This window comes from Xiphophorus maculatus, chromosome 10 (genome assembly GCF_002775205.1).
Source record: "Xiphophorus maculatus strain JP 163 A chromosome 10, X_maculatus-5.0-male, whole genome shotgun sequence".
Lineage (NCBI taxonomy): Eukaryota > Metazoa > Chordata > Actinopteri > Cyprinodontiformes > Poeciliidae > Xiphophorus > Xiphophorus maculatus.
The window spans coordinates 6863767-6889636 of NC_036452.1; the positions used below are offsets into that span (position 1 = coordinate 6863767).

The 25870-nt window shown below is 35.7% G+C and overlaps 3 protein-coding genes across 10 annotated transcripts in view; all 3 read left to right on the forward strand.

The window, feature by feature from the left end:
* The first annotated feature begins 437 nt into the window (after nt 1–437).
* LOC102228233 (gap junction gamma-1 protein-like) lies at nt 438–13530 on the forward strand. 3 transcript variants are annotated; one of them, XM_023340563.1, is made up of 3 exons: nt 438–649; nt 2703–2774; nt 11096–13530. In XM_023340563.1, the coding sequence occupies exon 3, from the start codon at nt 11149–11151 to the stop codon at nt 12523–12525; it is 1377 nt and encodes a 458-aa protein (XP_023196331.1). In that variant the 5' UTR covers nt 438–649; nt 2703–2774; nt 11096–11148; the 3' UTR covers nt 12526–13530. The 3 variants fall into 3 exon arrangements, with proteins under 3 accessions (XP_023196331.1, XP_023196330.1, XP_005811721.1); XM_023340562.1 differs by lacking the exon at nt 438–649 and adding an exon at nt 695–737; XM_005811664.2 differs by lacking the exons at nt 438–649; nt 2703–2774 and adding an exon at nt 9716–9833.
* Nucleotides 13531–14254: 724 nt separating this feature from the next.
* Nucleotides 14255–22838, forward strand: LOC111609834 (protein DBF4 homolog B-like). The gene is made up of 12 exons (XM_023340461.1): nt 14255–14355; nt 15976–16135; nt 16250–16429; nt 17347–17397; nt 17490–17559; nt 17850–17914; nt 18078–18114; nt 18192–18237; nt 19664–19783; nt 19869–20004; nt 20080–20204; nt 21512–22838. The coding sequence occupies exons 2-12, from the start codon at nt 15986–15988 to the stop codon at nt 22608–22610; spliced, it is 2079 nt and encodes a 692-aa protein (XP_023196229.1). The 5' UTR covers nt 14255–14355; nt 15976–15985; the 3' UTR covers nt 22611–22838.
* Nucleotides 22839–25435: 2597 nt separating this feature from the next.
* The window catches only part of LOC102229534 (disintegrin and metalloproteinase domain-containing protein 11-like), a 32867-nt gene continuing 32432 nt past the window's right edge, over nt 25436–25870 (forward strand). For 4 of the 6 annotated variants that reach the window (XM_023341578.1, XM_023341579.1, XM_023341581.1 and 1 more), the window contains exon 1: nt 25437–25830. In XM_023341578.1, coding sequence (XP_023197346.1) covers nt 25773–25830 — 58 coding nt within the window. In that variant the 5' untranslated portion in view covers nt 25437–25772. Of the gene's footprint in view, nt 25831–25870 lie in introns of all 6 variants that reach the window. The other 2 variants (XM_023341582.1, XM_023341583.1) reach the window with 2 other exon arrangements.

Here is a 25870-nt window from a genome sequence, read left to right on the forward strand (position 1 = left end):
ACGTGTCCCGAAATAAAAATTAGTTTAACAGTCTTGGTCTAGAGGGACATATAACAACTTACGGCGGGCCAAATTTGGCCCCCGTGCCTTGAGTTTGACACATATGGTTTAAGAGTTTGCCTTTAGCATATTTCAGCTTAATAAACAAGAAAAGCCAAAAGAAAAATAAGTATTTTAAAAAATCATTTTGTTGGCAGAATTGGACCATATAGTCCTAAAACAATGAAGATTAAGAATAAACTAGACAAAAGGAAGATAATTTTGTTTATTGCATTAAACCCATTAAAAAAAAAACAACAACAATCCTGTGATGTCTGACTTTCTCTCGCTCTCACAGAAAGTCAAACTCCTCCTTTCTTGATTCACCCAGACAGGGAGTTTCAGTCAGTTTGTCTTCAGCACCATCCGTGCTGCGTTTCTGCGGCTCCCCGGGGGAAGAAAGAAGAGGAGATGTTGTTTATAAAAGTAAGGCAGAACTTCTTTACGTGTCCTTCAGTATTTTAATGAGCAGTAAAAGCAGGGAGTCAACGCTGCTGCTGTTTTCGCCGGAGATTTTTGTTTTGTTTTTTTTAAATCAGCGGTTGCTTTGCTGGACTTTCTGCCTTCTGCCGGTTGAAAACGTTAAAACCCAACGATGCGCCCGGAAAAGGTGAGCAAGAAAAAAAAGTCTGAAATACCTTTGGGGGGAAAATCAAATTGCTAAAGAAACCGCTGACAAATGACTCGGAGAACAAACGGTGAGTTATCAAAGAAATATAGATTTGTATTTCTAAAAAAATGTGTCACTTTGGTAGGAATCAATTTTAAAAGTTCGAAGCTTAACTAATTAATAATTTTTTTTACCGTCTGCTAGCAAACGAAATAATTGTAATTTAAAAATATTTTTGGCTAAATAAGAATGTAGCAAGTATTAATGGATCAAGCTTCATTAAAATGAACTCGTATTTAAAATTAAAGTGATATATTTTCTTAATATTTCAGAATTTCTTGCTAGGCTAAAGTTTGCTCGTGTTAGCAAGTTGCTAGCATTTAAATCACAATCTTTTTTAGCTGCGGGGCAACCTGTAGATTTGCCTGTTTAAAAATGGCTGCGACATTTTATACGTTTTAAAGTCAAATGTTACGCTATCTGGTGTTACAATTACAAATTCTACTATATTTAATTTAATCCCTTGGCTAATTATTTTAAAGGATTTTTTGTAGCATTTTAGTGCACACTCATACTACAAAAGGATCTTTGGAGCAAATTTTAAACATGGAAGCAAGTTGGTTTTTGATTAGTCACTGGAATTTTCTCAAATTTTCCCCCCCAAAATTCCAAGGTAGAGTTTCAAGATGTTGCCTAAAAAGTCAGAACGTTGAGAAGGTCAAAATTCTGACTTTCTTCTTTTATTGATTGAAGACAGTTTTAAAATTAAATTCAGCATTTTGACTTTTCATTAAATACAACGAAAAAAGGCACTTCTGAGGTTAAAGTCAAAATTCTGACTTTTTTTCTTAGGATTCTCAAAAAAGTCAGAATTCAATGAAAAAAGTTGCAATTCTGAGATGAAAGTATCAGAATTTATTAGATTTTTTTTTCAGGTTTCCAAAGTCATAAATCCGAGTTTAATGTCAGAATTTTGACTTTATTCATAATTCTGAGATTAAAGTCAGAAGTTTGACTTTTTTTCTGCATTTATTGTCGTGATCTGTGTTTTCTGTGTGTTAATTTCGAGTTTTCTGTGTCGCTGTCTCCGTGTTGTCCTGTTCTCCCCTCGATTACTCCCAGGTGTTTCTCGTTCCCTAATTACCCAGTGTGTATTTAGTGTCACCTGTGTCTCTGCATCTCTGTCGGGTCCTTGTCTTGCAGTCGTCTTATGTGCGTTCAGTCCTTCGTGTTGTCCAGTCAATTTACCAGTTGCTACCAGCGTTGAGCCCTGGCTTCTGCTCAGTCGTGCTGCCTGGTTGTTTGTGGACTTTTTTGGGACATTCATCATTAAAATCATTTATTCATCCTACCTGGATCTGCTGCGTCTGCCTCACCACCCCTCACCACCACACTTCATGACACTTATATGTTATTGTAGTTATTGCAAACTACAATAACTTTGGTTAAACTGGCCTGAATTATTTTAATCCTGCTTTACAACACAATTTGTCATTTTAAAGTGTTTCAAAATGTGTTTTAGTACAAAATAATTCAGGGCAGGTTTGATCAGGCATTTGTTTATTTTAATATTGACGCATAAGACATAGGGGAAACAAACTTTCAAGGTTTGACCCGTCTATTTCTCATGGTTAACCTGGCCATTTCTTGTGTATTTTCACAAATAGGATAATTGTTTCTTGAATGACAAACTAACCTTTTAATTATGTGCATGCAGTGAGGAAAAATGCTCAGATTTGACTTTTGTAAGTATTTTATAATTTTGGATAGATTTCATCAAAGTGCTAAATAAAAAAAATATATGAGTCAAATCAAGTTTAGCTTGAAAAAACAATGAAACTTCCACAAACCCAAAACGACTGCTTGGGTTATAACTAATAGTCAGGATGTTGGATTTTACTGAGCTTCCAATTAGTGATAGCTTGTTATGGGGCACTTCCGTTCCAGATGTGCCAATGTTGATGAGAAGTACAGTTATTTATTTTTTTTCATTTAAGCACTTTTTTGACCCTTATCTTAAAGTTGTTTGGCTGCTTTTCTGTTCGCTCTGCAGGCAGATGGGGCTTAAATTGAAGATATCAGAGAAGACATCAAGTTGGAGAGGATCAAATAATTACACGAAAAGGTAACACCATTATTCTCTTTTATCCAGATTTTTTGGAGTGTTTCTTAAATATTTTAAGAAAGGAAATATCTAATTTTTGTTCTATTTATCTAAAAAGTGAGAGTTCAAAGTGGTGTACATTTTTTTGTTGCACTCTCCATGTGTCTATGAAACTTTTTGTATAAATAACATTTTATTCCAAGAGGAACCAGTTAGGTCCCAGCTGTGTGGGAGGATAATTGATGGTTTATACAGTGGGGTTGGGTGGTATTGAATTTTTTAAAACTGTTAAACCTTCCTCAAATTACACCCTAGTAAACTGACTTCCTAGAAAGGTTTGTGATGCTTTCTCATTGCCACATAAGATGTTTTTACGGTTTCTAGTGTATTATAAGCTTTTATCCCAAGAGAAAACATCTAACATTTCAATATTTAAGTGATTTGACAACAAATGGCTAAATGATGGCTGAAAAACATATTTTTTTATCACTTCTAAACTTTTTTTTTTTATTAGAAATGTGACTATGAGTGTATTGGCTCAAATTGTGTTTATCCTTTGCAGAGGAACGCAGGTGTAGTTACATTTTGAATGCTGGTTTTGTAAGACTTCAGCTTTTTAAAAAGCACAGTAGAATTTTACGTGCCATTTTTTTATACTGTGTTACAGACAAAATTTTGTTTGCCTATCAAGGCTGAACTGCAGAAAACTGAGACAATTTAGTTATTGCTTTCAAGAAAACATAAATTTTTGACTCTTGTTAAGTAAAATGAAATAATAAATGGTTTGGAAATGTATCAATAGAGTAAAATATCTGGTTTTAATCTCTCTGTTATTTATGCATTAATTATTTTCTGCCCCAAACTGCAACTGTTAAGTTTATTCACCAAAGTTTCCCAATCAGTGTACTGATTAGGTATGTCACAATAAGTAGTAAATTAATTAAATTAAAATGAGTTCAGTAATTTCAGTTTTTTTTCTCTTTCTACCAAAAACTGCATGACAAAACTCTTCAGTTTTGGTCTCTTTTGTTAACAGAGAATCCATAATGAATTTCTTTTGTTATTTCTGTTGTTAATTTTAATTTGGATATTTAAAATGTCTTCCAGTTCCAATGTTAAATGTTCAATTGAATTTAAAGTTTATTGATCACTGAGAATGTGTTCCTGCATTATTATGCCATTATCATTGTCTGAAAACAACAATAATATCGTTTATTGCAATAAATTTATCGTCCATCAAATTTAGTATGACATTTTTATGGAAACAGATCCTGACACCATTTGTTTTTAGTTATATATTTTTTGTGTTTATATACTTTTTACATTTTGCCTCCCACACATATAATTGTTGAAGTCATTTTGTCATTTTCCTGCTACAACTCTTTATTTTATTTGAAATGGTAACCGTGCAGAAGTATGTATCATGACTGGTTTTGTCCAATTGGCAGTCACTTACTTCCCTATTTTTTAATGAGATCACCTTAATGCAGACTCAGGAGAATCCATTTAATGGAGAATTCCCATCAGTTTACTGCGGGAAATGGCGGTGTCAGCAAGTTGCAAACTTTTTAAAGTTGCCTTTTGTGTAAATAGTCGGTGAGCGTTTCAATCTCAAATAGCCTTTGGGTGGAGCATCACTTTTAGGGCTTTGAAAGCAACCACAAACCTTCATGTTCGCAGCTTGAAGCCCACTTAGACGGGCTTGTACAAAGCTGGCTCTTTTATAGGCTCTATAGGAAACAGGAGGTTCTCGATCTCAGGATGGGAGACATCTGGAGTTGGCGTGCGGCACCACTCCCAGCTTCTCAATTTGGTACATTCTGGCCTCTTTCACAATCTCTGACCTTTTCCAGTAATTTAACTAAGCAGGTTAACTTTACACGACCTTACAGAAGTATTAAATACCTCTTGCACCTTTTTTAAAAAACATTTTTTACACTACAAAGTTTGTTGTAATGTGAAACAATGTAATGTAATATTACATGTTTATTACATGTAATATTACATGTAATAAACATGTAATATTTATTAGATAGATAGATGGATAGATCGATCTTTATTGTCATTGTCACAAGGACAACGAAATTCAAAGGGTGCCATCAGTCGGTGCACATGCCCAAAAACAAAAAATAACTGTCTCACAATTCACACACAACGCAAGAATCAACAAACAACGGGCAAAAAAAAAAAAAAAAGAAGAACAGCCACATTCTCACATGCATCATTTATGATGATTAATGGTTGTTTTTGATTGCATTTAGTTTGTTTATTTTTTGTTTATTACATGTTTATGTAATAAATATTACATAAACATGTAATATTTTATGTAATATTAGTGGGCTAATATTACATAAACATGTAATATTTTTGTAATATTACATGAAAGTATTACAATACTTTCATGTATACTACTTTCAGAAGTATTAATACTTCTGGAAGTATGAATACTTTTCAGAAGTATTAATACAATACTTCTGAAATACTTTCAGAAGTATTAATACAATACTTTGCTGTCAGCTCTGAAAAGTATTGTATTAATTTTGGGGAGCATGTGTCTACCAATATGCATTTTTGCCAACAGGTAATAACCCAGTTCCTCTTTGCAGAAAAGTTCTAGTCACATGGTATGTGGTGTTAATTTGTGCCTCCGATCTTTAATTGAGCCATTCCAACACATTATTACATTCTGCTTCGGTTCTGACTGCATGTTGATGGTGGTTGTCCTGCAGGAAGGTGAAACTCACACTAGTCTTTTGTGGCCTCTAGCAGGTTTTCCCCAGAACCGCCCTGAGTTTAGCTCCATAAATGCACGTTTTGTGTACTAGAAGAATATCTGAAAGCCATGTTTCATTTTTCTTTCTATTTACTGTTGTGCTCTTTTCTTTAAAGAGTCGGACCGAATGAAGAATGCGAGCCCAAAATGTGTGAACTCACTAGAGAAAACGGTTGAAAACAATCTTTGTTTCCAGATAATGAAATATTTGTGAACAAGCAACGTTTGTTTTCTCTGCATTAGCTGGCAGGCTTCAAATAATCTGAGCCAAATTACAAAATGTTATCTCTCACAAACTGAGATTCCCCAAATTGTTAAGATGTGGCAACTAAATCTTTGAAATGAAAATTATATAAACAGTACAACAAAATGTTTGGAAATGCAACAAACAGAATAAGTCCTTGATTTTAGCAGCTGTTATGTTGACGTTTTAGACAGAAGCAATATTTTGCAAAGATGATTTTATTTTCTGTCCTAATACAAGTTTTGGGTTTGCGATCTCAGATTTGTTCTTGTAGATGAACCGTAAGGCTCTACTCTCTGTTCATTTTCTTATATATTTTTCTCAAGTTATGTTTAATTGGGTTATCAGATCTTAGTAAAGACGTTATTATATTAGCTGCTTTATTTTGGCAGTGAAGTAACTGAAATTGCTTTGAAACCATCAATTAGAAATATGCTTAATTTATGAGGAAACCTTTTTCTCATCCTGCCTGTGAAAAGCCCTTCACCTGTTATTGGTTTTAAAATATTTGTAGAGTTTTGTTTTGCTGTCAGATTAATAAAATTTCTGCATAACAGAGTTCATAGCATTGTTATCACAGAAAACATTTTGCGTATTTCTGAATGAAGCTATGAGGAAAAGTTGCAAAAGCAATATTACTTTCATGTAAACGTATTTATTGAACCATAAAGTCTGTGTATAAGATTAAAAAGAATCTATTTATTTTTGTTTGTTATGTTGTAATTATCACTATTTCTGGTGATTGTGGTTCTGATTCCCTTTTGGGCTTTTTTACTTTATAAAATCTGACAGAACATCACCTCTGATCAAATCACGATAACAATGAGTGACTTCCTGCTGGTAGAAACTGTTAACTACAGCGACTTAATCAGAATTTGTAACTGTAGACTATAAATAAGTTAAATCAAATTAATAATTGGTTGTTAAAGCAGGTATAAATTGCCCTCAAGGTGGGTTTGTACAAAATGCCCAGCTGCAAATCGCTACTTTGCTTTTGTGAGAACCAAAACTGCGTAAGAAGCTTTGTTCTAATCAACACAGTCAGGATATATTACCTAAAATGTTAATTTGTCCAATTTTAAGTTATAGGGTTTTTTGTTGTTGTTTGTTTTGGCAGAGTAAAGTTCAGCAACATTTGTGGTTTTCCTTCTGGACTAATGTCTCCATATTGCCCTTTATCATAAACATTGCCATATTTCACCTAATTTCAAAATAGTCAACCTAAGTCATTGGATTTGTTTGCTGCCACTTCCAGTCAGTAAAGGCTTGAATAAACTCCAACACTATCAAAAATGCACATTTTAAAAAAAACATCATTATCTTCAGTTTACGGTACCGTCTCACTCGCTGTGTTGCTCATCTGACATGCAGGTTTGATTTGTTCCTATTAATACAAGTTGTCCCCTAAAACACAGGTGTCAAACTCATGGCCCAGGGGCCAAATCTGGCCCGCCACAGCTTTTTGTGTGGCCCTCTGGACTCCAGATGCTAAATTGCATCAAATCAATCTGTCCACCCAGTTTTCTGTGACTCTGTGTTTGTGGAAATTCATGTTAAAAAGATTCCCACATTTTTTCCTGCTAATGTATAACTGAAGTTTAGTGCAAATTTTCAGCGAAAATTGTCAAAAACATTGTGTTTAATTTTTAATTGACCTCTAACTTTCTCCTGTAGGTGGCAGTATTTTTGCACTTTACGACACCTCTACCTCAGCGTTATTTGATGTCAAGTTATTAGTTCGTCTGTGATCGATGTGACGATTAACGTCATATATAATCGCAAATATTGTAAAATTCCTTGAAACTTTTTCAAAATCCACAAAATTAGTGAACTGAACAATGTGAAAAGACGTTTAATTTCAAGAAATATTTATGAAATGCAGGTATTTATTAATATTTTAACGGTTTGTCAATGGGTTTTATCAATACATTCTGGTACAACCGTCCCTTTAAGACCATTTATAATATTGATTTGGCCCAAAACGATGAGTTTGAAACAGACGATCTCATTGTTCCCAGTTCTGCGGGGACATGTTTCGGTTAGCAGAAGAAGAAGTTGAGCGTTGCGGAGGATTGAGATTCGTGTTTGGGCTGGAAGGAGCTGTGCCACTGGCCCTCCACATGCTACGTTACACAACGTGGCCAGATGTGCACTTTCAAACGTCACGTGTCTGTTAATGAAGCCGTGGAAAGGGATGGTGTTTTTCTTCAAAGAAGCAGCAGACGTCAGGAAGCGTGTTAACGCAGCCGCTGGTGACCGTCTATTATTAGGTGAAACCGTGGAGATGTGTGGAGTCCACCAAGAGTCGACATACGCAGGTTAAAGGAATTTCTTAGTAATCACATAGTAAATATTTTATTTACAGAAGTAAAATGAAATTAAACTGAACAACAGTTATTCATCTGAAATCAAATTAATGATGGAAATTAGTTTAATCAGATTTCATAACCTGATAGCCTCAGAATAATTTTACATTTATTCTTTTATTATCTCAATGAAATCTGTTCATTTGAAGCCTTAAGAATTAGAGTACAGCTGGAGCAGATGGGCGTCTGCACGTTAAATAGAGGCGTTAAATGGTTACATAATGTGTGGTATATGTGTCAGGTTCATTTGAGTACACAAGTTCTCATTTGGACAGTTTACGTTTATATTTTCTAAAAATTTAAACTATCTGTAGATGATTATACAGCTCTGGGAAATATTAAGACCACTTAAAATTATCCGTTTTTCTGATTTTACTCTTTGTAGGTATAAGTTTGAGTAAAACAAACATTGTTTTTTTATTCAATGAACTACTGATAACATGCCTCTGAAATTACAAGCATAAATTTTGTATTTATTTGGTCAAAGTAACAAAAAAGATGCAGTGCTTTCAGACCCCAAATAACACAAAGAAAACAAGTTCATATTTATTTAGAAACAACAATATTAATGTTTTAACTCAGGAAGAGATCAGAAATCAATATTTGGTGGAATAACCATCAGGTTTTCAATGGGGTTCAGTGCAGTGGGCTCTTAGTTTTTCCAGAGCTGTACACTGTATCTTTAAATGTGTCCCACTTCACACATTTTGTCAATTAGTGAACGTGAATAGCCAATAAATGACTGATTATATAATGTGTCCTCACCAACTATTGGCCTGGTATAGAGGTGTAAATAAACCTAAAATAAGTTCAGATGTTGTTACAGTTTCATAACCTGAAACAGTGACACCCTACAAAACCAACAAATATGGAAAAACACCTTGAAGATAATTTATGACTACTCTTATTATGCTGTCATAAATATGACGCAACACCTGTCATGAACATGAAGGAGTCTTCATAAATGTTTATGACTGCTGTCATGAAGTATCATTCGGTAAATAATGACACTTTTAATGCAAAGTTGTACTAATACTTGCATTAAAAGTCCATTAGAATTGCCAACTTTGCACTAAAAGTGTTATTATTTATGGAATGACTCTTCATGACAAGTCATAGGCATTCAAGAAGACTCCATGTTCAGGTGTTATGTCATATTTATGACAGTATTATGTCAGTCTCATGCACAAATAAAGTGTCCCCTTATGTTCTTTTAGTGTCTTTGTGGCACATATAAGAAAAACAGATTTAATTTTTTTTCCCCTGTAAGAATTTTTCCAAGTCTTGTATCATGATTTCTGGAGTTATTTTTACTTTACCCTTGAATGTAAACGGGCCTTTTTCCTGAGCTTTTTGTGTAATCCAGTTTCCCAGAGGACTGGTGTTGGTCGGAGCTGTTTGACGCTGGTCAGTGTTTCCGGACTACCACATCCGGCTCTTCCTGTGACTTTTCCTCTTGGCAGCCTTATGTTTATTTTTAGATTCTGTGTAACGGGGGAGCCATAATCTGAGTAAACTTCCTGTGTTCTGACATCAACCAGGGGATACCCTGTTTCTCATACATGACCAGAAGCTCGTTGAGAACAGATTAACAATGGTTTTCTTTGGGTGGAGGATTGAGGGGAGAATAGTTTTTTTTAAATCCTGGGAAAGTTTTTATTCTTTCTTAGATTTGCTCATCTTCATACACCAAAAAGGTAAGTGTTGATATTTTTTCATGTTTGTGTAAATAAGATCTTATTCAAACCGTCTCCCATTTGGGATTTGTATCTCACCATTAGAAGCGGGCCACAGCTTTACCACACAACTGGTATTTATTATGTAGAAAACCACCATTCCTGACTTCTGAAGACTAGGCTGGTTTTGGGTAGGCAGTTAGAGAGGAAGTACGCTTTAATTTGTTGGGTTTGGTTTGCAAACAGCCGCTGTCAACACCTTAATTCTTTACGTGTTTAAACCATGTTGGGCTCCAGTGCACAAATGTTAGACTTGTCTGGTGAAGATTTTATCCAGAGAGGTTACTGGAGCAATGCCTAAGAGATTAGTTGGAAAACATTAAGCATATTTATAAAATATGTTAAAAATAATCTGGAGCTCTGGAAAAAACTAAGAGCCCACTGCAGTGAACCCTGTTGAAAATCTCCTGGTTATTCCTCCCATGTATTGATTTCTGATCTCTTCCTGAGTTAAAACAATATTGTTGTTTCTAAATGAATATGAGCTTGTTTTTGTTTTTTTTGTTGGTTTGTTTTTTTGCATTATTTGAAGTCTGAAAGCACTGCATCTTTTTGTTATCTTGAACATTTCTCATTTCCTGCAGATAAATACAATTTTTGCTTGGAATTTCAGAGACATGTCAGCAGTTCCTAGAATAAAAGAACAATGTTAATTCTACTCAAACATATACCTATAAAAAGTAAAATCAGAGAAACAGATCATTTTAAGTGGTCTTAATATTTTCCAGAGCTATATCAAATGGAAGTTTTACATAGGTTTTTGTAAAATTTTAATAAAAACAGTCATTTTATGTTTAATTTAGTTGATTGCAAGTAATTATAACTCTACAGTCATAGTCAATAATTAGAATATTACTGAAAAGTTCATTTATTCAGTTCTTTACGTGAATCACATTATAGATTAATTACTCTTAGATTAATGTTTTTAAAGTTTTTTTCTTTCACTTATAATGATTTTGCATTTACTTCGTTACTATACAACACTGCCTTTAACTTATTTTATATAAATCTGGTACAGTTTCATTTCTAACAATTCAGAACTTTTGATTCTGTCTTTTTCTCTTTTGCAACTCTTGTCATGTGGGTTTGATTTATAATATCTAATCTTCATTTTTATTCATTTGTAGAAAACATATCAACTGAGGAAGAAGTTACCTAAAATTTTAGTGAGTCAAGTAATAAACTTTGAATATCTCTAAGCTGGTTTTTCTTCCCGTCCACAGGTCACTAACAGAAGGCGTATGCTGGCTCTTGCCGTAGTTTTCCTGCCACTACCATGAGCTGGAGCTTCCTGACGCGCTTGCTGGAGGAAATTCACAATCACTCCACGTTTGTGGGAAAGATCTGGCTCACCGTCCTCCTCGTCTTCCGCATCGTCTTGACAGCCGTGGGAGGCGAGTCGATCTACTACGATGAGCAGAGCAAGTTTGTCTGCAACTCAGGCCAACCGGGCTGCGAGAACGTTTGCTACGACGCTTTCGCTCCTCTGTCCCACGTTCGCTTCTGGGTTTTCCAAACCATCCTGGTGGCTGCACCGTCCCTCATGTATCTTGGCTACGCTGTGAACAAAATTGCTCGGGCAGAAGAGCAGGCAGACACGGGGAGAGTGAGGAGATTTCCACGAAACAAACTCAAGAAGCGCTACCTGGGAAGCAGAAAGCAGCACAGGGGCGTGGAAGAGGCTGAGGATGACGACGAGGAAGACCCAATGATCTACGAAGTGACGGAGGCGGAGGATGATGGGAGTTTAGCTGCGAAGGGAGACGGTAATGAGAGACAAGTGAAAGATAAGGTTCGCCATGATGGTCGTCAGCGGATTAAAGAAGATGGATTGATGCGCATTTATGTCTTCCAGCTGTTGGCGCGTTCCATCCTGGAGGTGGGCTTCCTCTGTGGACAGTATGTGCTGTACGGGTTTGCTGTGCCTTCCAGATACGTTTGCTCTGACCTGCCCTGTCCGCACAGCGTGGACTGCTTTGTGTCGCGGCCCACGGAGAAAACCATCTTCCTCCTCATCATGTACGCCGTCTCTATGCTCTGCCTGGTGCTCAATTTATGGGAGATGCTTCACCTGGGCATTGGCACCATCTGTGAAATAGCCCGTTCCCGCCAACTGCAGCTGCGTGACGACAAGCTGTATGGACTCACAAAGAGGAACAAAGCAGTGAATGAGGCGGGGTTGTGCGACGACCACAGCAGCTCCCCTTTCACCTGGAAAGAACCGTCAGCCCCTCCAGGATACAACATCGCCGTCAAACCTCTTCTGGTGTCTAAGGGGAACCACATCCCGCCTCTTCCCATCACCGATCTCACCCACACCAAGATCGCGTGCCAACAGAACCACGTGAACATCGCCCAGGAGGAGCGTCAGCAGTATGTCAACAACGACGAGAACCTGTGCAGGGCTGGGAGGGGCGACGGTCCCAGAAGTACCCAAAAAGACGTGGGCCAGGCGCAGAAGAAGCTGAATGCGAACAACAAGACCTACAGCCAGCTGCAGGGCCACAGTAACAACAACAGCAAACCCAACCATGAACGTAAACACCGGCAGATGTCCCGGCACGCCGCTGGAAAGGCCGAGACCAACAGGGGCAGCAGTGGCACCAGCAGCAGCGGCAAATATGGAGTGATAAAGAGTTCTGAGTGGATCTGAAATAAAGAAACAGTTCAGATACAGAACTTAGGTTATAACTGATGCAGCTAGACCACAGAGATTGGCTCAAATTAACCATTCAATAAAAGTCTCACTTACATGTATGTACTTCTGAATACAATCTCTAACAGTGTCAATCCCGGTTAAAACATTTGCTTATCTAAGTAACTTTTGGGTAAAAACAAGGCTCTTCAGGGACAAATAAAATATTCAAGGGCTCATTTCAGTTAGTATTAGCGACTCCTCTACAATATTTGTTATTATTTAATTGTTTACATTTGACACTAAGCAGTTATAGAAGAGATTAGCTAAACCCGACTACATAACTTTAAGCATCTATATGCAAAAACGTGTTGAAAATACTAAGACAGGTATACTTATCTGAGTTAACTCTTAAGAAATACAGAGTAGATACTTGTATCCTGGTATTTTTTGTGTTTTTTCTTTTTTTTATTTGATGTTAAAAATGTCAGTTATGTCTGGCAGTAGAGGCCTCTGTTTTAAGTGCCTTCATTGAAGAGCCAAAGAACTGCTTAACATTTTTTTATATAATCTGTTCTCACTAAATTGGACATGACCAGCTCTCTATGTAGAAATACTTCTAATTTCTAACCAATATTGTTGTTTCTGAGTATGCAAAACAGTTTGTTTTTCTGCTGAGCCAACTTTTTGTTGATTGTTCTCGTAACCAGTTTAGAGATAACATTTTACAACCTTTTTGTCTTTATTGTTCTGAGTCTGAGAGAATCCTCATTTATGTTTCGAGATTTTTCTATTTGATCACCAGATGTTTACATTTAAGTATTTTTTTAATACTGTGTTTCTGTGCAACTTATTCCTACATTAGTTCAACGGTTAATGCAGCGCCCCAATTTCATGTTTTACCTGGCCTTTGGTAAGACATATAGAGTTGATTGATTTTCAAACTGAAAGGGTTTGGTTTTGTTCAAAGATATTTTTTTACTGTCAAATAACAGCATGTTTTCAATAAAAAGTCTCTATTTTCTTTGTTGAGTTTGTCTTTCATAAAACAGTTTTCAAAAATACGTATTTAAATGTGACTATCATATAAAAGAATTAATGATTTCTGCATTACAGTTTTACTCCTTGATGCATACAGAAACATCGCCATCTGCTGGGAAACGGTAAACCACTGGTTTTAGTTCCTGAAGCTAATCTACATAAAATGACAGCGGCAGTAAAATTTACCCGAAAAAGTATATCTGAAGGTGGAATATACCTGTATTGCTGTATTCGGTTAACTTTATTTTACTTGGGTCCTTTTATAAGCTACATTTTGTTTTACTGGCTGGTGATAATGAGTGAATTGATAATATATAGGCATACTGTATTGGAAATGAGAAGCTAGTCAAAACTAAACTATTAACTGAACCGTGGAAACAAAACAAAGACAAGCATTTTATTTATAGGAATAACCTGTTTACGTTGCTCTGATCTGATCACTTTATGCTTGTTAAATAGTACAATTTTCTAAGTATAGTTCTAAGAGTATAAAAAACGTCTTACTTAAACCGTATAATTTCATAAATAGTTTTTCCAAATTTGACTGAAAACATAAAAATATAAAATGTTAGTATGAATTGATTAAAATATATGAATTTGTATATATGTAATGTATAAATACAAACTATAAGCATCATGTGAATCGAGAAAATTAAAGTCGCTTTCACTATATCCACAAAGTAACAACTTCCGGATGTGACGTCACCATTGTTTTCGAAAAAGCGGCGGTTTGGGTTTTTAGCATCTCATAATGAGGTAAATGGATAGCTTTTCACCGCAAAACGTTTTCCAGGACCATAACTAAACGTAAGTATACAGTCTTATTTAGTAATTCCCCGTGTGTATGTTTGAATGTGAAGCCGTGTTTCAAGTTGAGACGTTTTTCGTCTGTATTGAGAGCAAAGCTAAGCTAGCTAAGGTCGGCTAAAGCTCGCGAGTCAATGCGCTGCGCTGTTGTAGTTTGTAAAATAAAGTTCAGAAAATAGAGGTTGAGATGTAATTCTCGATTGATTGGAAGAAAATCCTCCCAGATTGACCATTGAGGAGAAAGCAGATCAACAGTCAGCAGTAACTAATAGTTATTCTAGATAGGAGGAAAGATTAGAACTGGACATTTATAATCTTACTCAAAAAGGTGCAGTAGAGCTTTAAAATGTGCTATTTCCGCCCCCCTTGTCATTGTAAATGTGGGTTTGTCAAATTAAATGGTTACTTGAATATTATTATTACTCATTTTCAAAATTCTGTCGTTTATATAAATGTGTATTTGAAAATTGCATAATGATATCTGTCGTATTCCTTTAAATTTAAACTTTTCTTGTTAATGTTCTGTTCAGCAGGGAAACTGATAAATCAAAAGGGAGTTTTTTTTTTTCCAAGTTCAGTTATTGAGTTTGGACAAGATACCAAACTGCTTAAGCTCCAGGAACATCTACTAGATTTAGTTTTTGTGTTATTCTTAGCGTTGTGTATCATTTGTTATGGTACATTTCGTGTCGTTGTAAGTTTTATCTTTCTCACGGTAAATTCCAATTAGTAATATTTAAACCCCCAAAACTGTCCTTGTTGTCGAGTTTGATAGTTTCACTATTTTATCTTTTTTTTTTCAATAAAAGCATCAATAAATGCCGGTAAATTTGAAAATAGAGTTACTGATACAAAGTACACTTCCTTATGTGACTGCATCCTTTTGGTTATTTTGACCATTTCTCATTTTCTGCAAATAAAAACTACGTTTTTGCTTGGAATTTCAGACATGTTGTTAGTAGTTCATATAATAAAAGAACAATGTTCATTTTACTCAAAGTAAATTCTTAATTTTCTCCAGAGCTGTAGTTACTTAAGAGATGTAATAAAAAGTTTTTATTGTTATCAGAATGGAACTGCAATATATTGTGATAAAACTTTAAGTCCATATTGCCCAACTCTAACTCCAAGTATGGGACTATGAATGGAAATTAGCATTTTGCTAAACATTGTACGTTTATTAATGTGCACTGTCCTGTTTAAATAATCAATAAAGTATTTATGCATTTACTCTTTGCACTTCAAATTGGACCATACATAATTGACATGGGCCTATGAAAACAGTAACTGAGAAGAACAGTCATTCATCCAGCAGCCCATCGTGTTTTAGTTAAAAAAATGTTTAAAGTTGACAGAAAATGTGAAAATATCTCTTAATAATTATGTGTTATTGGAAGATTAATACCTGAACACCAATTATAAAGTCTTAAAAAATGCAAACATTTAAAAAAAAAACTTAAGTAAATAAGCAATACTAAGCCTGGTGGGGGCACAAGTAAAGCCCGCCAGGCTTATAATACTCCAAGGAAACCCTGTTTGTATTATTCTCAGGTTTCATATTACAGTTTTTAGTCAATGTTTTACATTCAATCTAAATTGTTGCGGTGAACTCCTTTGCAGCGCTTCGGCCATGCAGCCTCAGCAGTCTGCAAAGGAGCGAGGGCTTCTCGGCCGACTCTGTGCTGGAGACAAGAAACTGGAGGGGAAGACCTTCTACCTCGACAATGTGAAGAAACGCTCAACCACCTTGCTGCTGGAGGCCATTCCTCTGTTAGGAGGGGTAAGCATGTATGAAAATCCTATAGGAGCAGATGCGGGGAAAAATGCACCAGTTTATTTTATAAAACTTCCCATCCCAGCAGAAACTGATGTTCTGTTTTTTTTCCTTCTGAAGAAGGTTGAGAGCTTCCTGCATAAAGATGTCACCTTTGTTGTGACTGGAAACCAGGAGAGTCTAAAAGAGGACAAGAAAGGTGAAGAAAAAGGGACAAACGAAGGAAGCCAGCATCTTATGAAGAAGCCGGATAATTGCCTCAGCAAAGACAAACAGCCACCAGTGAATTCTCGACTGGGGGTAAAATATTCCTCTAACCTCCAAACAAACTCTAGCATGAAATCCAGTTTGCAAATGTATTCATAACTTTTAAAAATTGTGCTAAACCACTAATGTTTAATGTACTCTGGGTGTTATGGGATAGAACAACACGAAGTAGCACATAATTATGATGTAGAAAGAGAGAAAAAATTACAAATACAAATCTACACTTGTGTTATATCTTTACTTTTATATTGTAAGCATGTTATATATTCATTTATTTATTTTTCTGTCATTTTTAATTGATCCATGCGCAAGTCAAAAAATAAAAACCACACACACAATGCTGAAAAACAAAACAAGTACAGAAATAAAAAAAAAAACTTCTATCTTAAATTTCTATCAATAGCAAGAACATAAAGCGTAGACTAAAAAAATAGTTGTTGGATCTTATCTTCACTTTTTTAAATACATAAAGCATCATCAAAATCAAAGCAGCAGAATCTATTTTCTAAAGTCTGTAGACAAATTCATAAAAGAAAACGTAATCAAACATTATTTTATTTGTTTAGCAAGGGGTTTTTATAATTGTTTTTTATTTAAATAGTGAAAAACCTCATAACAATTATTCCACACCTGAAACCCTCTGATTGTTTGTAATATTCATTCTTACCTTTAGTTTTTTTTTAAATAAATCCCTCTCTCTTAAATCTAAATAATTTTTTCCATTTTTAGAGCTTTGATTAAAAATGCATTCTTCACTTTTCAGAGTTTTTTTTTTTTTAAAGAAAACCATGTTTTCTTTTTCCCCCATTTTACATTTATGTCCCCATTTGTGTTGATTTATCGCATAAAATCGCTACAAAACAAACTGAAGCGTGTGATTGTACCATTAAAATAAACAGTAAACATGTTGCGTACTTTACTGCACTTGTGAGCTGATTTTGTCTCCTTAGGCTTGTGGCAGCCGAGGGAAGGCTCTTCTTGAAAAAGCTATGTGCAACAACGTAAGTAAACAAAACTCAAATAAATTTTTAAAAACCGTTGTTTGTGTAAAGTGTTGAATTTTGAGCTTATTTCTGCTCGGTGTTTTCTGCAGGAGCGGCAGCAGAGGAGCAGCGTGTTGTCCAATGCGCGGTCATGGGGGGTCAAGATATTGTATGTGGACGGTATCCTTTTAGTGGCGGAAACATGCAGTACTCAGCTCTTACAGCAGGTGGCGCCACAATCTGTTGCATCACACAGCTAAAGCAGTCCGTTATGTCAGTAAATGTCTTACATTCTTGATTTTATCCTCCATGTAAACCTAAAAAATGCATCAATTGGATTTCTTGAATGTGAAATATTATTGTTTTCCAGTTGTTCTGTGGATTTTCACCTTTAAAGGAAATAGTTGGTCACAAAAATGTGTCTGTGTTGCTAAAATTTGGTAGTTTTTTGTCCCTTAATTTGATGCCAGATGTCCTTTTATATCTGAAGCATTTGAGTCGAGAGAGCTTCAGCGCTAAACCCAAAAGGCCTGAAGTAAGAATCAGATTTATAAAAAATTATAATAAAACTTTTAGATTTCATACAAGTACACTGAAAACAATTGCTCATGTATTTTTAATAGGCTGTTATAGCAGAAACCTGTCTAAATGTGTTTTAAAGTTTGAATACTGATACATTTTTGTTCATATTTATGTAGAAGACATCCACCAAACAAAGTGTGCCTACTGTCAAAGGTTAGTATCTGTTTTCCAGTTTCATATGTCTACTCCATACTAGTTAATGTAATATTTTCTGATTGTTCTTATCACAGCTGCTCCTTTACGAACTCCGTATCTTAAAATTGAAGACTCAAACCGGTGAGTTTCTCCTTTCGTTTAGTCCATCTATAAATATATATTCAAATACACTAGAATAGAATTTAAAAGTGTATTTTTCTCAAAGGAAAAACATTGGGAAGTCAAGTGAAATTATCTGGAAACAAAAGTAATATTATGTTTTTCACTGACATGGTGCATTTCACTCTAATCATCTTTCCTAATTTAATATAAATAAAATTTACCATTTTCTAAAAGGAAATAAATAAATAAATAGGATTTTGTAAATATTTTACCGACACCCCATTTGTATTTTTTCATTTTGAAAAACAAAAAAGATTAAAGTGAAATTATGTTGAGACATAAATAAATTGTGTTGAAATTAAAGTAGTTAAAAATTATATTTTTCCCAAGAATAAAATTTTTTCGCCAACCTCCTTTTATTATTTTCAATTAAAGACAAAAAAATTCCTCAAAAATATTTTTTAGGAAGTCAAATTAAATTATGTTGAAGCAAAAGCAACTAAAAAGTGTATTTTTCTAAAAATAAATAAATACATTTGGAAATATTTTACCAATATCTTTTGTATATCTCAATTTAAAAAAAAACATTTTTGAGGAAAATGTAGTGAAATTATGCGGAAACCAAAGTAAAACTGGGTCTTTCTCTGCTCTTGCGTCCTTCAGTCAGGCTGCTTTTCACTCCAACTGACTTTCCTAATTGAACTCGTTAAAAGGTCTCATCATGTAACGTGACAAATGGACCCCCGGAGGATCCGCTCCCCGGGAGGTCGCCGCTGAGGCATGTTCGATTTCTTTTGATGAGGCTCTGCAGGCTCTGCTGTGCGTTCCTGCAGGGGATCTCCATGTGTGAACACATCCTTTCATTTGGTCTCTCGTTAAGTAATTGAAGTGCTCTGGTTAATGTCTGGAAAGCGATCCTATTAGATCTGGAAGCCCAGCTGGGGCCAGATGAGCCATCACATACAAACCACTTTTTTTTTTTTTTCTTGTTCCTCTAATGAATAGAAATATTTTGTTATGGAATAATTAGAATTATTTCATAACAAATTCCATAGGAATGCACCGATCCACATTTTCCTCTATCTGAGTTTTAGTGCTGAACTGACTTAAAATTTTCCTTTTTTTTTTTTTAAACACAGGTATAAATGTACTGAATTACAAACATAAAACATGTACAAACAACACAACTTTAATTTGTTCTGTCTGTGCAATTAGGAGTATAGCATTAAAATAAATTATAAAAAAACTAAAACTGACAAAAACAATAGGTTATCTAGAAATAAAATGCAGCAAACTTTCTTCCAAATGGTTCAGAAAGTGCAAATAGGACTTCCATATTTTATGTAAAATAAATAATAAAGCATATTAGATCAATCTTTAATAAATACAAGTCCAAGCATGTATTTAAAGTTGTATTTTGTGTTTTCTTTTGCAACAAAACCAGGAAGTACAAGCCTCTGCACATGCAGTCTGTGGCTTTTCCTTCTCTGTACTTCTTGGGTCGATTCAGTCCCTTCGAATCTCCTCCTCCTCCTCTATTTGGGCAAGGAAACGATAAAAAGAGGTTTGTTCATCTGCCCCTCAGACATAAATTGCTAACCAAGTCCCGTTAGTTTTTGATGTTTACCTTAGTTTTTATTTGTAATTAGGGAAAATAAAGTTGAAAACAACTCAAAGGAAAAATCTCCGACCCAGCTGAGCTGCAACCCGCCTCCTTGGCGGCCGCGCAGAAAAGACGCTTCCTACTGCGAATGTTGTCATGAAACGTTTGCGAATCTGGAGGAGGTGGGAGTCTTTCTTTTTTGTTTGTTTCTATTTTTATGTTTTATGTTTTTTTTTCATCGTTTTTTGCTGTTGTAGCATTTACAGTCGGATGCGCACCGTTCGTTTGTGCTTGACCCTTCGAACTACAAATCCGTGGATCAGATTGTGGCTGAGATGCTTCCAGGATTCGACCCAAACCCACCTCAGCAACCAGAACAAAGGTATAACCTCATAGTTTGTAAGGTTTACCAATATTTACAGCTCTGTGTAAAAATATCTACTTGATTTTAAACCTTTTTGCTGTGTTTATTGGGTATTTTCATGTGATGGACCAATATATATATTGGTGCATAATTGTGGAATAAAAAGTGGAAGGAAAATGCAGCATTTTTACCGAATAATAATAGAGAAAATGTTACATAGATTTGTTTTTCTCTGTAGTCCTTAAATAAAATAGAATAGAATCTATTTATTTTTCTCTATGTTTCTGTAAAAGAATATAAAAGAAACATTTCTCGCAGGAAGCCTGTTGCAATAATCAATCACATCATGAATAAAATCAATAATTTCCATTCTGATTATTAGTATTCTTTTGAAAGGAAATGTTGTTTACAAAAACTTCATAATGCATTTTATTTACGTATTTTTTTTTGTTTCATTTTTATTTATTGTTTTTGGTTGTTTTATTTTTGATGTTTAAGATGAGAGCTTGTTTTAATTCATCATGCAATTAATTGATTAATTGATTATTGTGACAGACTTGGCTGTCAGTGCTTTTCGTTTCACTTCATAATCCTCCAGTACTTTGTGTTGCCCTGATAAATAAAACCACAGAAATCTAGATTGACATTTGCAGTTGTAAAGGACCAAATGTTCAACAGGTACGAATAGTTTTGTGCGACAAAGTATTGGGGCCATACCGAGAAAAAAACAGAAAAGTAAATTATGAGAATGAAGTTGAAATAATATGAGAATGAATTTGTAAATTTACTTTATTTTCGTCTGACTTTATTCTCATAATATAACGACTTCATTTCTGAACTACTTTTTACTCGCAATCCGAATTTATTATTGTAATATCATGACTTTATTCTAATAATACTATGAGTTCCAGTGTTTCCCCCAGTGTATTATAAGCCTGGCGGGCCACCAGACTTTAATTGTGCTCCCACCAGGCTCAGCATTGCTTATTTATTAAGTCTGTTTAAAATGTTTGCATTTTTTAAAGATTTTATAGTTGGTGTCCAGGTATTACTCCTCCAATCTTTCAATAGTACATAATTACCAAGAGATATTTTAAAATTTCCTGTCAACTTTAAACATTTTTTAACTCAAAAACACGACGGGCCGCCTTAGCGCCCAAACACCGGGCTTATCAAGTTTTCTGGGGGAGACCTTGACTTTATTCTCATAGTTTTATTTTTTTAGTGTGGCCCTAATACGGTCTTACAAGACACAGTAGATATTTTTAGACCACAGTTCTTCAGTTTCCCTCAAATATTCTCTTTTTTAATTTTTTCTCCTTCAGTAGAGCGCTGACTCCTCTGCCTGTCGATGAACTAGAACTTTGTACTGATGCTGAAGTGGAGGACGCTGTTCAGGACCTCAAAAGAGACGATTCTAACCAAGCAGATTTAAAATTTACAAGCCGAAACGTTTCTTCTGACCCGACTGACAACCACTCCGCTCACGTTCAGCCTGAGGCGTCCAGCCCAACGATGCCTGTCCTCACCATTGAACCTCTGGACCAACAGCTGGATACTTCCTGTCCGGACGCTCCATGTCTCCTCCCAGATCCGTACTCTCTGCCGCCAGTTCTCAGCCCACAGGTTCCCCACTCCCACAGCATCATGGATCCACCCAGCCCATACCCAGAACCCCCCGTTCTCAGTCCTCAGCAGTTTAACTCAGAGGAAACCCATGGATTACAGACTTATGGGTCAGCACTTCCGCTGCCTTCGTTACTACCTGTGTTTTCAGATGGTTTGGAGGAAGAAAAGGGTCTAAAGATTCCCACTCAGCCTTTGAGTAGACAGAGTTCATTCCCTCGATTGTCCGCCGCGGTACCAAACCCCAGGAAGCGCTGCAGGTCAGCCAGCCCTGAACACAGGAGCAGCAAGAGGAGGAAGAACGGACGCTTCCTGTTGAAACCACAAACTGACAACATGGCGAACGCTGTGGATCGCTTATCATTTGATCCAGTACGGCGATGTTTCCCTGAGACGCTCGGCTCGTTTTCCGTCTCTGCCGCTCAGAATTTCACTCCAACTCTGTTTCAAATGGATTCAGCAACTCCAGTTGTGATCTCAAATCGAGACTCTGAGTGTTCGCATCCACACTCTACCTCTGAGTGCATCGAGCCGGCGCTCATCCCAGACCTGGCAACGTGCGCCGTGGAGTCGTCAGACTCCGACTGGGACCGCGGCCTTCTGTCGGCGCCGGCACCGCCGGCGAGCGGCAAGCTCGACAAGGAGCTGCTCCACCGGCCGTGTCCCTGGATGCACGACAGCAGCTACGAGTCGCATCTGCACACCGTCCTGCAGCCGCCGGCGCCGCTGTGCGGCGAGGACGTCGACCCGGCGACGTTTTCCAGAACTGTGGTGCAGATTGTTGAGGTTCAGCACTGAGTTTTTGGGTTTTAAAGTTTTGTTTTTAGTAACTGGATGGATTTGATGAAATGTCAAATGTTTTTACACTGAATAAATATTTAAGATTTAATGTTTTATGAGTTTATAAAGTTTCTGTTTTAAAGGTGCGACGTAACATTTCTTATTAATGCCTCTTTGGAAGTACTGAATTTTATGATTTTAAACTTTCTTTCTTCTTTTTAGAGCTTGGCGATAAACCAATTTTATCAATTAAACAAATTTTTGGTTTTGAACATTTTATTTTTGAAAAATATTCAGTAATTTCTTTTTTACAACAGAGTATTAGGGTCACTAAGAAAGTAAAAATAATAAAATTACAAGAAAAAAATTGAAGTAGAAGTAATACAAGGAAAGCTGTATAGTATTACCAAAATAGTCATAAAATTTATGAATTCATTTTGTAATTATTACAACCTTATTCTCATAATATTGAGTTTAATCTGGAAATATTATGGCTATTATATTTCAACTGTATTCTCAAATATTATGACTTTATTCTTTAAATTTTGACTTTATCGCTACAACTTTATTTTTGTAATTTTACCAATTAATTCTCGTAGTATTACAATTTGATTCTTGTATTATTTTGACGTTATTTTTGTGGGACTTTACTCTCGCAATTTTACTTTATTCTTGAAATGTAACTACTGTGCATTTACAACTTTATCCTTGTATTATTTTAACTTTGTTATCATAATATTGCAGCTTTAGTCTCGTAATATTATGAATTTTTCTCAAAATGTTGACCTTCTCGTAACTTTTTTAAATTTTTAATCTTAATATGGCCCTAATACTCCATCACACTTTTAAACATTTATTTATGTATTTTTAATTTATTTTATTTTTTAAAATACATAAATTAAGATTGTAAATCGGCTCTCTGACGATAAAAAGTCAGATTTTATTGTTAATATCGCCCAGGCCTTTCTTCCTGGTTCTCTCTGCAGTTTGGACCCTGATGTGAAGTTCGGTTTGTTTTGCTGACTGCGGCCGTTCAGTATTTCTGTCCGGGAATGCGCAGCGGTTTGGAGAAGTTAATGAGGCCGCTTTCTGAAAGGGCAGGCAGGCATTACTCAATTACTGTAAGTGCTGCGCCTGGATCCGATCCCACATGAGACGTGGACGGTCCAACAGGCGAGGCGTTCACACGGCTGACGACACAAACTGTCAGATTAATGTCATCTGAAGGTGGACCACAGGATATTTCACAGTACTCTGCTGGATTTTTTTATTTTTTTAGTTTAGTTGTTCTCCAGGTTAAATCTAATTTAAAATTGTACAGTGTCTTTTTTTAAAATAAATGTTTTTAAGCCACAAAGGCGTTTATTTGCCCTTCAACTAAGCAAATGCTGACGTTTGTTGGAGCGAAATAGGAGGTGAAAGGAAAGGCAGCTGCAGGTCGATGCGTCCTGTTGGCTCATCTGACCAACTTCCTGCTGGCATCAACAATATTTGGTATTTAATATCAACAATATTTGGTATTTAATATCAACAATATTTGGTATTTAATATCAACAATATTTGGTATTTAATCGCCATTTTCTGAGTCCAAAGTCTATAACTTTCCAGATCTGAAGGGATGGGAATGTATTGTGAAAAAATTATGATATGAATTTTGATTTATTGTCGTCTCAATAAATTTAAATTAATGTTAAATCAAAAAACAAAGTATTATCAAAAAATTTATTTTTGCTATTTTCGCCACTACCAAGTATAAGTATATTCGAGTTAGGTACATTTACAAGAGTAATCTTTTTGGGAAAAACTTTGTGTAGTACTTTTACTGCTCTGTACTTTTTAATTTTACTTGAGGAATTGCTTGAATAAATTCCATTGTATTTTCTAGAACCAACATGTACATCAGCAGCATAAGCAAAGTGTAAAATTTTGATGCAAAAGTCGAAAATGTACGAGTAAAACCTAAGGAATCTTGAGTCTAATCTCAAAAGTTTTATTTTTTCCCCAGCAAATTTTCAACTGATCAATTTCTTACTTCAATTTCCAAGTTTTTTTCTAGAAAATTTCTGAGATTAGTCTCAAAATTCCAAAAACATTTTCCAAGTTAAATTTAAATGTTCATAACTCAGAAATTTTCTTGTTTTTTGGCCTTAATATGTGATGTAAAATGTAAAGTTTTATTGCAAAAGTTGAAAATATACAAGTAATCACTAATACTGTCTCAAAGAAACTTTCTAGCAAATTTTAAACTTATGAAACTCAGGAGTTTTCTTGTTTTTCTTTGAAAATTCTGAGATTAATCTCAAAATTCCTGAGGTTTTTTTTTCAAGCTAAATTTCTACTTTTAGCTTGAACGAAATTTCTTGTTTTTTCTAGAAAATTTCTGCGATTGATTTTAAAATTATAATTTTTTTTCCCAGCAAATTTTCAAGCGATTAAACTCAGACATGTCTTTGCTTTTTCCAGAAATCTTCTGATGTTACTTTAAAATGTTGATATTTTTTCAGCAAATTTTCAACGAATCAAACTCAGAAATTTTCCAAGTTTTTTCTAGAAAATTTCTTAAATTAATCTCAAAATTTTTGATTTTTTATTCTAGCAAAATTTCCACTTATACTCAGAAATGACCTCTTTTTTAATGTAATTTCTGTAATTAATCTAAAAATTTCTTAGATTTTTGTCGGACATTTACTCTTCCTTTTTCTCTCTTGATATTCACATTGGCATGCCCTCTCTTCCTCTGGTTGCTATGGTAATTTGGTGCTTTTGTTTTGGTGAATCAGTTCATCCGGGATGTTCTGGTCAAGCCCACCTTTTTGTCAATCATGTTTAGGTGATTGTAGCTTCAGACCCATCAGGGCTCATCTCTCCACGCAGGGAGGGGGGAGAGCACGTAAAGCCCCACGTGCTTCGTCTCTCCAAGCTCCTCGCGCGGACTCCTGCTCTCTCGAAGCAGCCGACACGCGCGCGTAAAGCCAGACAGGTGCGTTTTTAGGAAACCCCATCCGCGTGTTTTCACCCCGCGCACCGTGGGGACGGTCTCTGCGAAATGCGGGCGTCGCGTTTGAGAGAAGAGGAAAGCAGCGGTCGTGTTCAGCATCAGTCCCGCTGCGCTCCTCTCGGCTCCTGTCGGGTCATCTAACGTCGCAGCTCCGAGGAAATCACTGGGACTATGTGAGCATCATGATCCCTGTGAGATGCCTGCTGTTCGCCGCAGTCTGTGCGAGGTACGCCGAGACAGGTAAAAACGTGGATTTATTTTCTTTACCCACGATTTTTGC